Source organism: Malaclemys terrapin, chromosome 3 (assembly GCF_027887155.1).
Source record: "Malaclemys terrapin pileata isolate rMalTer1 chromosome 3, rMalTer1.hap1, whole genome shotgun sequence".
NCBI classification, from domain to species: domain Eukaryota; kingdom Metazoa; phylum Chordata; order Testudines; family Emydidae; genus Malaclemys; species Malaclemys terrapin.
The window spans coordinates 161,467,916-161,484,736 of record NC_071507.1 but is presented as its reverse complement, the minus strand read 5'-3'; the positions used below and the strand labels follow the sequence as shown (position 1 = coordinate 161,484,736).

The following is a 16,821-nucleotide window of genomic DNA, read 5'->3' as shown; positions in this document are numbered from 1 at the left end:
AAAGTCAATGAGACTTAAGAGCCAAAGTGCCTAAGTCACTTTTGAAAATGGGACTTAGGTTCCTCAGTCACTTAGGTGTTTTTGAAAATGTTACCCTTAGACTTTCTTCTTAGACAGAGAGATGAGCTAGCTAGGTAAGACAGGTGGATATAAATGCTCCTTTGAACTTTTTATTACTAACTCCTGAATTACACTCCAATTGAGGCAAAACAATGTAGGTCCTAGATTTCTGCAGGAATCATTACAGTAACTCCTTGCTTAACGTTGTAGTTATGTTCTTGAAAAGTGCAACTTTAAGCCAAACAATGTTAAGCGAATCCAATTTCCCCATAAGAATTAATGAAAACATGGGGGATTAGGTTCTAGGGAAATTTTTTTCGCCAGACAAAAGACATTACATACATATACAGTAAAAGTTTTAAACAACTGTAATACAGGTACAAGTTTTAAACAATTTTAAATAATTTAATACTGTGCTCAGCAATGATGATTGTGAAGCTTGGGTGAGGTGGTGGAGTCAGAGGGTGGATCAAGCGGCTGCTCCTCTTGCTGAACTGTCTCAACTTGAAAAAACACATCTAGAGCTTGTTATTTTGCTTTCCTTTTTTTTTTCTTCGTAAATTTCTTTATAGCAATTCATTACATGACCAACTCCCCTAACCACTTGGAGCTGCGTTCCTATTAGGATCGTCATCACTAAGGATTTGCAAGCCAGATTCAATCATTTGGAAAGATTCAGAAAGACGTTTGGCAGTCAAATTTCAATGGGTTCGTTTTCTTTTACTTCTTGGCCCTCTTCTTCCATTGCTCTCATCACCTCTAGTTCCATCAGATCTTCATTGGTTAGCTCTTCTCCATGTGATTGCAGAAGTTGTGTAACGTCAGCTTCTTCCACCTCATCAAAACCTGCTTTCTTGGCCAAGCCAAGGATATCTTTCTTCATTGGGGGGACAACATATTTAAATCCCTTTAAGTCATTGACACATTCAAGCCACAACTTCCCCCACACACCGTTCATGCATGCCTGAGTAACTTCAGCCCAGGACTCACCAATGTTACTGATGCACTTGTGGATGTTGTAGTCACGCCAAAATTGCTGAATCATAGGCTTACCTTCCCCATCAGTGCCTCTGATGAGCTGGTCAAAAGTATGGCATAAGTAATATGCCTTAAATGCAGCGATGGCTCCTTGGTCCATGGGTTGGATGAGTGATGTGGTGTTAGGTGGCAGAAAGACAACTTTGACGTTTTTGCAGAGATCCTCCAGGTTGATTGGATGAGCTGGTGCATTACCAATAAGTAATAAAATCTTGAAATCAAGATTTTCCTTGTGACAGTATTCCTTTCACACAGGGATGGCATAGAGAGTCAGCCATTCTGAAAAAATAGCTCCAAGTATCCATGCCTTCTTATTGGATCTCCAAATAATGGGAAGATGTTCCTTTGAAAATCCCTTGAGAGCTCGTGGTGTTTAGGATTGGTACACTGTCAGCGGTTTCATCTTCATGTCTCCGGCAGCATTACCACCTAGAAACAAGGTTAGGCGGTCTTTAGCTGCTTTAAATCCAGGCACTGCCTTCTCCTCTCGGGAAATGTAAGTCTGTTCAGGCATCCTCTACCAGTGGAGGCCCTGCTTTCATCGACATTGAAGACTCACCTTCCTCAATTATTTTCTTGAGATAGTCGGGGAATGTTTTAGCTGCTGCAGTATCGGCACTAGCCACCTCACCGGACATCTTGATGTTATGCAGGTGGAAGCGCCTCTTGAACCGATCAAACCATCCCTGACTTGCCGTGAACATCTCTGTCTGTGATCCTTCACCTTGGTCTCTCTTCAAATTGTCATACAAACTGTTTGCCTTAGCTTGTATCACTAGCAAACTTAGAGGTATGTTCTGCTGGTTTTGGTCCTCTATCCATACTGAGAGAAGATGCTCCATGTTTTCCATCAAACTACTTCTTGATTGACTTATTTTAATAGCACTAAGCGGTATTACACACTGAGCACTAGCCCTGATCAGAGAATTGTTCTCATAGTGGTCGGAGTAAGACCTAGAGCGATGCCAATGTCCACCGCATGCTCACCTGCATCAAAACGCCTTAAAGCGTCTAATTTAATACCCAAACTAATGGTTTTCTTACTGCTAGTGGTACTGCTACTGCTAGGCACTCCACTATCACTTGCTGGGTGTTTTTGACTCATGATGCTGGGTGATACTGTACAATCACAACGAGCTAGAAATATTCAGGGAAAACTGTGCTTGTACCGACACAACGTAAACAACAATGGCTGTTTACTATAGTTCACTATAATGTCTGTTGCTATAGTAGTTTCCGCCTGATCTGCATGAAGAGCGATACATAGCCCTCCACCATTACATTTAAAACAGACTTGCACAGGGCCACTGCAACAACATCCTATGTCAGCTCCTTGAGCCCCTTCTGTTTCTTGCTCATGCACGTTAGCAGCAGTTCCCCTTTCCCCAAATCTCCCTGCAGTCACTAATCAGAGGATTGTCTGGGGCCTTACTCATGAGCTCACTGAGCATCTCCTAAAGCAACATGTTGATATCAGGTGGGATATTTCCCAGGGAATGCCTTGCTGCTAAATGATGAACTAGCACTCAGCTGAGCCCTCAAGAGTTAATGTAGCCTCACACTCTACAAGGCAGCACCGAGGGAGGCAGGAGGGAGGAGACACAATAGACACACAATAGCAGTGGCTGCAAACACTTCCCTGTGAAAACTGATCATGATGATGAACCCATGCTATCCTGCTGGAGTGCACCACTCCCTCCTCCGGACGGCGTATGCATGACTGTACAGGCGCCAACTTTCCAAAGTGCCGGGGGTGCTCAACCCCAGCTCTGCCCCAGGTCCACCTCCACCCCACCCCCTTCCCCTGAGCATGCCGCTTCCTCGCTCCTTCCCCCAGCCTCCTGAATGCCACGAAACAGCTGATTGCTGCAGGCGGGAGGGAGGGGGGAGGTGCTGATCCACGGGGCTGGCAGGGGTGGGAGGCGCTGGGGGGTGCCAGCCCACCTTGGTTCCAAGCCCTCACGGCCAAACAATGTTATAAGGAAACATTGCACAACTTTAAATGAATATGTTCACTAATAGATCAGGGACGTAACAACGAAACAACATTATCCAGGATGACATTAAGTGAGGAGTTACTGTATCATAGTCATTTTCATTAGTGGAGCTGCTGGTGTTCCACCAGGCACAAGAAAGACCTATGGCTAACATAAAATAAGGTATGAAAAAGTTACTAAAAATGCCTCTAAAATTAATGAGTAAGAACTAAAAATAAGTAGCTGTACCAAATCAGTTGGTGTGAAACAGCGTAGCTTTATTGCTATTACTAGGTTCAGTTCTGTGTTACATTAATTCCTCTATGTCTGACACTCTCTCTGCTCCCATAAGCAATTCCTATCCCTCTCCAGCTCTTGTTTGTCTATCCCCTTTTGTGTAGCTCTTATACTCGGTCACCTTCTTCTGTGGTGCTCTGATTCTGTCTATGCTTTCTCATTGGCTCTAATGTTTTATTTTCTCCTCAGCTCTAATGTTTTATTTTCTACTCATGTTCTTTGGATTCTTCTTATGCTCCTTGTGTAGTCGCTCAAATCTACCTTATGTTTCTCCTCTTTCACGTCTTCTTTGCCAATCTGTAATGCCTTTGCTCCACCTTCCTACTGTGCCACTTCTCTCTGAGCCTTGCTTGTGCTGCTTTAATTCTCTTTCAAATCATATGGGCCTTGGACCAATTCTGAGCTCCTTCATAATTTTTCCAGTCTAACTTTTTACCACCATTGGAATAAATACTGATGTTATAGAAATGTATATTAAAATCAATGAGCAATTGCAAAACTAAACTTTATTTTAAAATATAAACAATCCATTTTTTTAAAAAATGTGAAAATTATATCGTGCATATACTTCAGTAGCTATTGTCCAAAAGTGGAAATTTCCATTTTGAGGGGCAAATTTTAAGGAATCTCTTTTGAAAAATGGCAATAAGTCTCTAAAAACCATACATGACAAAAGGCCACTAGGGCATGGAAAAACAGCATGAAGGAAAGCATTAAAAACAGCCCCAAGTGCTCTTTGTATTATACTAATGCTCTAGAAATTGGTTTGTCCTAGTTAATTTTCTTCATATCCTTACAAAAGGTGTCAGTATATGCATCAACAACTGACCTTCAAGCTTAGCCTCACACAGTTTGAAATGGATAAATGATAAAGCCTCTGAAAACAGGGTGCCAAATTCTACTCTCTGTTGCACCAGTGTAAATCCAGAGTAAGTTCATTGACTTCAGACTCTAGAGTTACACTGTTGTGCAGAAAGTGGAATTTTGTCCAGGGTTTATGAGAAAACAGGTAAGACAATCAAAATTCTAGTGACTGATGGTATGCTGAAATGACTAAAAATTTAGCAATTTCAAAATCAATCTGAGCCCTAGTGCAAGTATATTGCAGTACCTATTTTATCCAACATCTGTTTCCATTTGGGCGCCTCAGGAGAATTTGGATTCTTCTCCAACAACTCTGTCACTTTGTCCTTCAGCTCCTGTACTTTATTTTCACTTTGCTTCAATTCTGTTTCAAATAGCTACAATGAAGTAAAACAATAAACTTAAGTAAACAGAAAACTAAAAATATTGCACAGATCTTTTTAATTCCAAAATATGATGACAAACACAAAAATCCTCAGAATGATATCAAGGACTTACATAGTGCTTTTCAAGTCTCAAAGAACTTTACAAAGGTTGGTCATGTATACAGTGACAGGCCATTTTATTTAAAAAAAGGAGTGGACTGCTGTATAATCCCTAATATTAACAGAGGCAGAGGACCCTGGAATGAGGAGAACTCACATAAACTAGGTCCTCAAAGCCCCATAGAACATAAGAACAGCCATACTGTGTCAGACCAGAGGTCCATCTAGCCCAGTATCCTGTTTTCCAACAGTGGCCAATGCCAGGTACCCCAGAGGGAATGAACAGAACAGGTAATCACCAAGTGATCCATCCCCTGTCTCCCATTCCCAGTTTCTGGCAATCAGAGGCTAGGGACACCATTCCTCTCCATCCTGGCTAATAGCCATTGATGGACCTATCCTCTATGAACTTATCTAGTTCTTTTTTGAACCCTGTTATAGTCTTTGCCTTCACAACATGCTCTGGCAAGGAGTTCCACAGGTTGACTGTGCGTTGTGTGAAAAAATATTTCCTTTTGTTTGTTTTAAACCCGCTGCCTATTAATTTCATTTGGTGACCCCTATTTCTTGTGTTACGAAAAGGAGTAAATAACACTTCCTTTTTACTTTCTCCACACCAGTTATGATTTTATAGACCTCTATGATATCGCCCCTTAGTCGTCTCTTTTCCAAAGACTTCTGAAAAGTCCCAGTCTTATGAATCTCTCCTCATATGGCAAACTTCCTACCCTGAACAAGTCCAGCTCCCCGCACTGAGACTGAAAACCACACAGGAGCTCCTATACATGACAGAAGTGAGTAATCCCTATACTTAGCCCCTAAAGAGGAAAAGGATTCTAGTATAAATATTCTATAATAGCCAAAACATATTATTGTGCAAAAGTTGTTTGCCTAACTGCACTAAGAGAAACATATAAAAAGAAGGGATCTACATTAACATGAGTTGGGTATGACTATCAGGGTCCAGACACACCCAAGGGAGAAGGCAGGCAGTGACAGAAGCCATTACTGATCTGTATGATCCTCAAACTAGGTCTAAAACTAGAAGTAACCAGAGTTAAAATGGTGCATTCAGCTTTACCTTTCCTATTTCCTGACTTTTGAGTGCTTAACGCTACATTAGAATAATTTTTACTTCAAATGTCCACCCATTTTTAAAGAAAGAAAAAGACAAAAGAAAAGTCCCTGTTTCTATTACTACCAGGCAAAGTCAGCAAAGACAACCTGTCTGTCTGTCTGTCTTTAATAAACTCTGGAATTAGGGCCCAGTCCAAAGCACAGTAAAGCCAATGGCAAGACTCCATCCAGGCTAAGTACTCCTTTATCTACGTGTGCACACACACACTACTTTAAGTACATATGAGTTAAGGAGGTCCCACTGCTTGTTATTTCTGAACATTCAGTTTTAGAAACGAAAGAGCACATCTTTTCAAAACCTGGTTTCATTTTTAGGGCTGAATACCAGTTAAGTCTGAGGAAATTCTGGTCACCAGATGTAAAGTTATGAGCATTTAATGCTAACCACCTAATTCTGAAAAAGTATACAAATTGGGTCAAATTCTGCTTTCATTTATACCAGTGCAACCTCAATAAAACACTGGATGTTCACAGTCACCGGTGAGGGCAGGATTTTCCCTTTCAGTAGCTGTACACGGAGGCAGAGTGCATTTCCCTTTAAGTGTACACCCATACACAATATTTGTGCTCTTACCCTCCCTATGATTGTTAGAGAGGAGATGGGGAACATCTGTCCCCAATATGAGGAGAGCTGGGAGCCTACTGCTGCTTTAGTGATTCTCTTATAATAATTTTAGTGGGGGAACTTGAATGGCCATGTAAATTAACAAGTATGACATGGCGTCTGTGAGGAAATCGCTGTCTTCATGCAGAGTAAGTCTCTGCAGCATCACAGTGTGGAAGATCTGTGGAGCTGTAGTGGACTAGCACAGTTGCAGAAATGGCTTTCTGTTAGATAGAGCCCTTCAAGTCTTATGTGTAAGCAAATAAACTCAAAATCGAAGGGATGTTGCATGATCAGTACACCTTCATCTAGTTAAATGTGTAGTTAAAATTATTCTGACATGAACAATTCCTCTTCTTTTATTTTAGCTATACATTTTGCCAGATTTGCTCTGCCGTTGTTTGGCATATTTATGGGACTTACTTAAAAAAAATCTCTCTATATAGTGTTAATATGGGACTGTATTGTGGCATCAGTTATTCAGAAGAACTCCCCCACTAATTTCAACAGAGAATTCTGTTCAAAATTTCATATGGTCCTTAATTGACAGTTTTCTTCATATACACGGAGTACCTTATGTTGTTCTACTTGTGTTCTAACAGCTTCACTATCAGTAGGAGCCGCTTCCCAGCTTGTGGCAGCCTTATCCATTTTTTGCAGCCACTGCATCACTGAGTTTGATTCTTCTTGAACATTTTGCATCTTTGAAAGCATGCTTTCCAGTTCTGAAACCTTTTCCTTCAGTAAAGCTCCCATATCTTCGTAACTGTGATTTACATCTGACATAGCCTGTTGAACAGCTGTCAGTTCTGTGGGAGGAAGGGGGAAATATATGTTAAAAAATATAGGCCTTTTGAAAGACTTCTGTACAGGACTTCAGAAACATTTAAAGTTACAATATCTAAGCCATGGAAAAAAATCCATGCAATACAATGAGACAGTTGAATATGTTATGGTCACTTGTAGTTTGAACTAGGGCTGTCAAGCTATTAAAAAAATTAATCGCAATTAATCCTGCTGTTAAACAATAATAGAATACCATTTATTTAAATATTTTTGGATGTTTTCTACATTTTCAAATATATTGATTTTAATTACAACACAGAATAGAAATTGTACAGTGCTCACTTTATCACTTTTGATTACAAATATTTGCACTGTAGAAAAAGAAATAGTATTTTTCAATTCACCTAATACAAGTACTGTAGTGCAATCTCTTTATCATGAAAGCTGAACTTACAAATGCAAAATTAAGTGCAAAAATAACTGCACTCAAAAATAAAACAATGGAAAACTTTAGAGCCTACTAGTCCACTCAGTCCTACTTCTTGTTCAGCCAATCGCTCAGACAAATGAGTTTGTTTACATTTTCAGGAGATAATGTTGCCTGCTTCTTGTTTACAATGTCACCTGAAAGTGAGAACAGGTGTTTGTGTGGCACTGTTGTAGCCAGCATCACAAGATATTTACGTGCAGATATGCTAAAGATTCGTATGTCCCTTCATGCTTCAACCACCATTCCAGAGACATGCATCCATGCTGATGACAGGTTTTGCTTGATAACAATCCAAAGCAGTGCAGACCAACGCATGTTCATTTTCATCATCTGAGTCAGATGCCACCAGCAGAAGGTTGGTTTTCTTTTTTGGTGGTTTGGGTTCTGTAGTTTCCACATTGGAGCGTTGCTCTTTTAAGACTTCTGACAGCATATTTCACACCTCATCCCTTTCAGATTTTGGAAGGCACTTCAGATTCTTAAACTTTGGGTCGAGTGCTGTAGCTATCTTTAGAAATCTTACATTGGTACCTTCTATGCATTTTGTCAAATTTGATGTGAAAGTGCTCTTAAAACGAACATGTGATGGGTCATCAACCGAGATTGCTGTAACATGAAATATATGGCAGAATGAGGGCAAAACAGAGCAGGAGACATACAATTGTCCCCCAAGGAGTTCAATCACAAATTTAATTAATGCATTATTTTTTTAACGAGCATCATCAGCACGGAAGCATGGATTGGTACTCTGGAATGGTAGCCGAAGCATGAAGGGGCATATGAATGTTTAGCATATCTGGCACGTAAATACCTTGCAAAGCCGGCTACAAAATTGCCTCGTGAATGCCTGTTCTCACTTGCAGGTGACATTGTAAATAAGAAGCCAGCAGCATTATCTCCTGTAAATGTAAACAAACTTGTTTGTCTTAGTGATTGGCTGAATAAGAAGTAGGACTGAGTGGACTTGTAGTTTCTAAAGTTTTTACATTTTTTATTTTGGAGTGCAGTTATGTAACGAAAAAAATTCTATATTTGTAAACTGCACTACAGTGAAATTGAAAAATACTATTTCTTTTATCATATTTACAGTGAAAATATTTGTAATAAAAATAATAATATAAAGTGAGCACTGTGCACTTTGTATTCTGTGTTGTAACTGAAATCAATATATTTGAAAATGTAGAAAAACATCCAAAAATATTTAGTAAACTTCAAGTATTCTATTGTTTAACAGTGCGATGAAAACTGCAATAACTCGCAATTAATTTTTTTAATTGGGATTAATTTTTTTGAGTTAATCGCGTGAGTTAACTGCGATTAATCAACAGCCCTCGTTTAAACTTAACATGGCAACACTACTTATGAGTATGGCTACGATTTTGTCATGGACATTTTTAGTAAAAGTCACGGACAAGTCACAGACAATTAACAAAAATTCACAGAAGGTGTGACCTGTTCATGACTTTTACTAAAAATGTCCATGACAAAAAGGGAAGGTAGGAGGGTCCAGCACCCTGCCCTGCTGTGGCTGGGAGCAGCAGCCCCTGCCCCATGGCAGGGAGCTGGGAGGGACCCCTGCCTGTGTCAGCTGGGGAGCTGTGGGGGATCCCTGCCACCTGGGGACTGGGGAGCTCTGGGGGATTTGCCCCAGGCAGGGGAGCTGCGGGAGTTCCCCTGCCACTTGCAGCGGCTAGGGAACTGCAGGGGTCCCCTGCATCTGTGGGGACTCGGGAATTGCAGGGGATTCCCCCACTGCCTGTGGGGACTGAGGAGCTCTAGGGGATTTCCCCGCCGGTGGTGGCGGCGGCTGAGGAGCTACCATGGATCCCCCACTGCCCATGGGGACTGGGGAGTTCCAGGGGATTCCACCCTGCCCTCGGTAGCTGGGGAGCTGCAGGGGGGACCCCTGCCACTGCGAGAGGCAGGGGTACCCTACAGCTCCCGGCCACCGTGGGAGGTAGGGGTACCCTTCAGCTCCCAGCCGCTGCGGGTGAAGTCATGGATTTTGTGACTTCCGCGACCTCCATGACCAAATCGTAGCCTTACTTATGAATGACCTCATTTTAGTACACATTCTATAAGAGCTTCTGAAATGCCAAATTTTATCTTAATGTTTCAAACAACTATAAAGTTGTACATATGTTTGGACATACACCTCTACCCCGATATAACGCGACCAGATATAACACAAATTCGGATATAACGCGGTAAAGCAGTGCTCCGGGGGGGGCGGGGCTGCGCACTCCAGTGGATCAAAGGAAGTTCGATATAACACGGGTTCACCTATAACGCGATAAGATTTTTTGGCTCCCGAGGACAGCGTTATATCGGGGTAGAGGTGTAGTTCAATTATTAATAAAATACCCTTAACATTATTGTGATTACATTTCATTTTTGAAAAAGTAAAATAGTTAGACAAAAATATTTTTTCTATAGCTAAATTAAGGAGTATTGTAATACTGTAAATATTTAGGCCAAATTCTGGTTTGAAACTCACAAATACTTGAACATCATAAATGTAGCAGAGAAAATGCCTCCGGAAAGCATTGCTCCCTAATTTTGATCATACACAAGTATAAGTGATGACTTATTATTATTCCTGGTAGTTGTTCCACCCCTGCTCCGCCCAAGGCCCCACTCCCACTCTGCCCTTTCCCCTGAGGACCTGCCCTTGCTCCGCCTCTTCCCACCTCCTCCCCCGAGGCCCTGCCTTCACCCCGCCTCTTCCCATCCCTGCTGCTCCCCCTCCCACAAAGCCCTCCTACCCACCCACTGCTCTTCACCCTCCTCTAAGCATCTCCCGCCAGCTACCAAACAGCTGATCGGCAGCCACTGCAAACAGCTGGTTGGTGGCCACACCAAACAGCTGTGGTGGGTGGGTGCTGAGCACCCACTATTTTTTCCGTGGGTGCTTGAGTCTCGGCGCACCCAGGGAGTTGGCGCCTATGTACATAAGCACTGCTGTGCAAGTGTTGTGTTACTGAGAGAGCTGAGCAGCCAAAATGAGTAGACTGTAGTTTGGTAAAAGTGGACACTGTAGATCTAAAACAGAGTATGGATCTATCCAGGCTCAGATACAAAGTGAACACATAACTCTTGTACACAGAATCGCAATAAAATAGTTCATTCCGGAGATGGAGCACATCACACATGCTGGTACAATACATGGTGGATGGGTGGGTGGATGTATCTGTTAAGCAATTTTTGAAACCACTGAATACTGCAGCTTATGTTAAAATATGTATGTTATATATATTTACACCACTTTTCTGGAGATATGCATATTGTGCAATGGGAAGTGAGAATTTGGCCCTCCATCTTTAATGAAATATTAAAAATAGTTATTGATAATACTGTTTTGTAAAAAAAAAAAATTCTCTCATTATAGTTCTGCATTATAGTTCTGCATAAGTGATTTGCATTTATGGATTACATTGTAATTTTTTGTTATTGAGGAACCCTAATCTTCTAGAGTGTTCCACGCCAATGACTAAACACGTTAGTGCACGATCACACGTCTTTGTCACATCTCCGAATCTTATTTAGTAATTATTCACCTTTATTTGTCAGGAAACCTTGAGTACCTGAAGTTGCTCCTTCACCATTTACTACTATTCCACCTACAGATGAGAGATGAGAGAAAGAAAATTAGCAATGCAGTGCTCATCGGAGCTGCAATTTCAGTTCTCCAACCTCTGGGAATATTTGAGGCCTTTTCACACCAAAATCACAATTCTTTACAAAATAACAGTTTCAGATATGAAATGCAGCTCTAATTATCATATTAAAACAATATGGAATGAAACACAGACATATCACACTTGGGATACATATCTTTGATTTAGTTTGTTCCATATCTATTACATTGGTCTGTACCACCTTTTCCTGTGGCGTGTGCACTATAAGCACAATGAACCCTACACGTCATCCCGTTGAAATCAGAGACTATTTCTTAGGGCCAGATTCTGATACCTTTACTCACACTGAGCACAGGTTATCTACCGGCAACTTTTATTGATTTCAGTGTGACAAGTCACTCAGAACCTGGCTCTCAATAAGATTCTACTCATCTTGATCAAGTGTTGTACAAATGATCCCACAATCAGGGTCAGATTATGGAGCCTTTACACCCACTGATGAGCAGCTACTCACACAGGTAGTCCTACTGATTTCAGTGGGATTATCTCCCTAAACTGTTCAAAGAGGTTTGGGAACCTGTGGAAAGCAGGCAAACCACAAAGTAGAAATGAGGAGGGGAAGGAGAGTCACCTCCAGAATCTACTACATGTATATGGAGTACTCCCAGATGACCGATTAATGGAGCAGAATGAATGGTTGCCTTGGAGAAGGCTGTGCATTCATCCCTGATCACCAGCTGGAAAGTGAGTACCACAACAGTGGCAGCTGGGGGATGGTGAGAGAAAATAAATCAGGAAGGAAAACTGGTTGCCCCCATAACACGATGATGGCATCTGTCTATCCTTTGTTGCCTGGCGGATTTTCACTAGTACAAACAGAATATCAAATATCTGCATACAGAAAACCATATTATATATCAGGAAAAACCGTGCGTTGATAAAACTGTGTACTGATTACAGGTGAACACCATTTTCACATTTTTTTTGGTAACACTACAGCTTCAACTTTTATCTGGATTGCAAGAACTGCAGATATTTAACTACTGCACCTCTGCCCATTATGGGTTCAACTCTGTTCCCAGTGCCAAAGCTCCCATTGATTCAATGGGAACAGAAACAGGCCATATATTCACACTCTCCAAAATGAAACATACAAGAAAATAAGTACTGACCACCTTAAGAAAGAGGTTTTCTATCCCCGTACTCTCCTCCTGCCACACAACCCCAGAGAATATGCAGCATTGCTCATCAAGAGGACTCTTGCATTTACAGTTATTTATAAGTAATCTGCAGCACTGCACGTGCCTGGTGAGGGCAGAGGAATACACTGGCTGTTAATTGCTGTCCCATTTATTTATTTGGATGTATGGGCAAAGAGGAAAAAAAGGTCTCCTATCCCAGGATCTAGGTACCCTTCACAGTTTATTGAAAAAGAAACCAGGATAAAACCAGAAGCAACTACCGCCATTTTCAGCAAAAAAGAAGGAAAAAATGCCCCACTTTTGCCAAACATTGCCCCACAAGCAATACACCTTTTCCCACTAGCCACTCTAAGAAGATATGTTTTGAAGGTTGACAAGTCAGAGCCTCTTTGGACCATATCCAGAAGCAAGTTCAGAAGGTCAGGGGCCCTGACTGAGAATACCTTTCTTGCCATTATGGCACCCTATGTATATTCTGCCCAAGTTGTTTAAATTCCGTTTAACAATATTTCCCCGTATCTGTAAAACAAACCAACATTTAAGCACTGACATGCTACTGTGATGGGTACTACTTCAAACTCTGAAATACACAGATTTACTTTCTTTAAAATTAGATTACAAAGAAAAGCTGAAGCTGCAACCTGGCAGGATAGGTTGGCTCAGGAGAGTGTTAATATGAGAGGGAGTCCTTTCTCCTCCATATTGTCAGTTCAGCTCCAACTCATGTCGATGTTTACAGAAAACTGTTGTTATCTGGTTGCTGATAAGTGCTCTACTGCATGTGAAAAGAGCTTGCTCATCTCAAGTTCATCTTTTAAACAGACAAGTGTCCTCACCCCCACAAAGGCCATGATCCTGCAAACTCTCAAGCACATGCCTAACTTTACATATATGAGCAATCTCACTGATGTCAACAGTGCTCATGGAGCAAAGGTATGAATGTGCCTAAGTGTCTGCAGCATTAGGGTCTAAATTAGCACTGCTTGGCAGACTCAGAGGTGATATCAAGCACTAAATGGGCATACAGACTAAACCACCCTTTTACCTCCAGAAGTGTCTAATCCAAGACACAGGCTTATTGGTAGAGTGAAGAAGCTTGCACTTCCACTGCTCATTTTGTGCCTGTTCCGTGACTTTAGGGCATGATTCTCATTTACACAAAGGCCCCTTTACATCAGTCTGGGAGCGTAAAGGAGTCAAGTAAATGTAAACTGCCAGAGCCTTAGTGTAAACGACAGTCAAGCCAAATAGCGCTCAGGATGATCAATGTGGTAAACTGATTTTACACAAGCACTAAATTTACTAAGCAAACCCATTGACATCCCATTTATTCCACCGGCGAGACATTTTACTTTTAAATTGAACATTTACAATGATGGGGTTAGCTGATCATACAAATGCATACCTGCTTTTGAAGCTGCCCTGCCTTTGGCAGGGGAAGTCACAGCACTGATTAGGTTACATAATGATGTTCCTCTGCTCTTCATTTTCTGAATTTCAGGTGCTTTTAAAGTCCATTCCTCTTCTAATTTCTGAGTAACCAAAATGTAATATTTCAGTTTGTTCATTACATTTTTAAAAGGAACAAAATAATGTGACATACTTAGGGCTGGTCCACACTATCCCCCCAGTTCAAACCAAGATACGCAACTTCAGCTACGTGAATAACGTAGCTGAAGTCGAAGTATCTTAGTTCGAAATACAAGGTACTTACCGTGGGTCCATACGCGGCAGGCAGGCTCCCCCGTCGACTGCGCGTACTCCTCTCGCTGAGCAGGAGTACCAGCGTCGACGGCGAGCACTTTCGGGATCGATTTATCGCGTCTAGACAAGACGCGATAAATCGATCCCAGAAGATCGACTGCTTGCCGCCGAACCAGCGGGTAAGTATAGACGTACCCTTAGCATGGAGAAAGGGATTCACAAGGCCTTTAGGGAAGATACTGGGCTTTTGGCCTGTGTAACGCATCATAAAACCCAAAGAATGGTATTACTGGCAGTGTCAGTGAGACTGCATGCTCTATTATCCTGACTGCTATGTATTGTAGAATATGGCAGGCTGCTAATTCTAGCAGAGTAAAAGGGGGAAAGTGGCACATAAGGCACCTTAAAATCTCTGGGTGTGTGGGTATCACCATGGAAAATACTAACACTTGATGCCTGCCAATTAAAAGAGAATATTCCTCCCAAAACATATAGATATATAAATGACACTGCACAATATTAGAAACAAATTGAAAATCTTGTCTTTTAACTTCATGCTGTTATGTTATTAACAGCTGCCAAAATTCCATTAGCAATAGTATCCCTTCTTATATACAGTCTCTCACCCTAATATCTTCCAATGGTTTCTTTAAATCCTCTGTATTTAAAGAGGGTTGCACAGCTGGAATCCTATCTGTTGTCTCATTCATCCATTTCTTTAAAGATTCTACAAGGAGCTTGAAAGTATCCATTTGTTCCTGACAAGATGATACATCCTCTTCTCTAGACAATTAAAGACAGCAAGAGAACTTGAGTACAGAAAAACATTAATCATTCTGAAATTATATCAACAGAACTAAGTAATTATTGACCCAATCCTTCTGCCATTGAAGACAATGAGAGCTTAGTGACTCACTTCAATGAGTATAGAAGAGGCCCATGAATTTACAGTACAATTCAAAACTACTCTTATAACTAAAATTTTGTTAAAGTTATCTGCCTCAGGAAGGCAGATAATTAACAGTGGAGCTGAAAACCTCAAATATTTTCTAGTCAGTGATCCAATTTGAGATGATGAGACTTTGGGAAGCAAAACTCCATTATATCCTCTTGTCTTGGGACTTATTAAATCTACCTTGTAACTTATATATATACATTATAGCTAACCATCAGTTGATCCTGAAGTGATATTTCAGTGGTGCTGATAAATTAAGTATACATAATCCTATGCAATAAAAGCAAGGACAGTGTAAGACCCAGTGCTTTGAAGATCACAATTTCATTCTGTGCTGTTGCAAGAAAACTCATCAGTGGGAGAAGGGATGCGGAAAAGGGAGATATAATACATAAAATAAATAGAAAAAGTGTCTCTGACAGCAGCAATATAGAGAGATTAAACAAGGCGAGAGAATAGTGAGCAAATAAGAACTTTGCTCTAAGAGGAAACTTGTGATAGTACATGTCCCCTATGTCCCAGCAGTTTGATACCATGGTGAAATAACAACCAGAGAACTGAGTGATGCCTAGATCATCAGAAAGTTTGGGATTTTGAAAAATCACTACATAACAATGTTTAAAAATCTGTTTCTTGGGAAGGCCTACCTACCTATCTTTCTATAGTGTCTGACACTGTACAATATCTAAGCATGATTTTCATACCCAATACTGTCATTGCCATCAATTACATGTGCACACTGAACGGAGACAATATCCCATGGTGTAACTACTTTATTTTTGAGACATCATTTTGAATATCAGTTCATTTAAAAGGGAATTTTACATGCCTTGGCAACTTGGTTGGTTTGCAGTTTTCTGGACTGGACCAGAACCGGAAGCATGTGTGTCCTGGTCTCATTAATCTGATCTCAAACATATTTTGTGGGTATGAGCAACATTTGGAAAATCTAGTTTCTCTGTACATATGGCCCAATCATAATGTAAATTCATTCTTTTAGTTTTCCTTTCACCCTCTGCATTCCAATCATAACTTAATAGCAGCTTGCACATGCAGAACCTTGTATTTCATCTGAGAAGCAGTGCAATAGTTACTATTAGAACTGATAGCACTGCTGCAAATACCATGGCAGGAGATGAAGATTGCTTTCTTTTTTGCTGACAATACCACCTTTGAACCATTTACCTTCAAACAGCCTACAGTGTGCTCTCAAACATGAGGTCTATCTTTTTCTTAATCAGCACCATGCACTACATACAAAAGCATGACTTTCATTACAAAATGTATATTGTATTGCTTGCATATAAAGTGGAAATATGTTAATAATTATTGTACTAACTTTTCCTTCACAGTCTCTTCCACTTCCTTGAACTTCTTTGTCAAGGCATTTAACTTTTCTAAAGCCAATGCTTTGTCCCCAGGGAGACCATGGACAGAAAGCTCTTCAAGAAGCTGATGCAAAACTTCAAGATCTTTTTTATGATCTATCAACGCCATACTAGTTTCCTGTAGAAATGAACAGAAAGTGCCAGTTTTATATTGGGCTCTATCAAAATTCAATCCTTGATCTTAGCTATTCTATTAA

General features: G+C 40.8%; 1 protein-coding gene across 12 annotated transcripts in view; it reads right to left on the bottom strand.

Moving 5' to 3' along the window:
• DST (dystonin) overlaps nt 1-16,821 on the bottom strand; it is a 432,436-nt gene that overhangs the window by 104,930 nt on the left and 310,685 nt on the right. For all 12 annotated transcript variants that reach the window (XM_054022022.1, XM_054022027.1, XM_054022023.1 and 9 more), the window contains 6 exons: nt 16,576-16,742; nt 14,908-15,064; nt 13,983-14,109; nt 11,295-11,357; nt 7,035-7,270; nt 4,483-4,612 (listed from right to left, as the gene is read on the bottom strand). In XM_054022022.1, the coding sequence (XP_053877997.1) occupies nt 4,483-4,612; nt 7,035-7,270; nt 11,295-11,357; nt 13,983-14,109; nt 14,908-15,064; nt 16,576-16,742 (880 nt within the window). The remainder of the gene's footprint in view (nt 1-4,482; nt 4,613-7,034; nt 7,271-11,294; nt 11,358-13,982; nt 14,110-14,907; nt 15,065-16,575; nt 16,743-16,821) is intronic.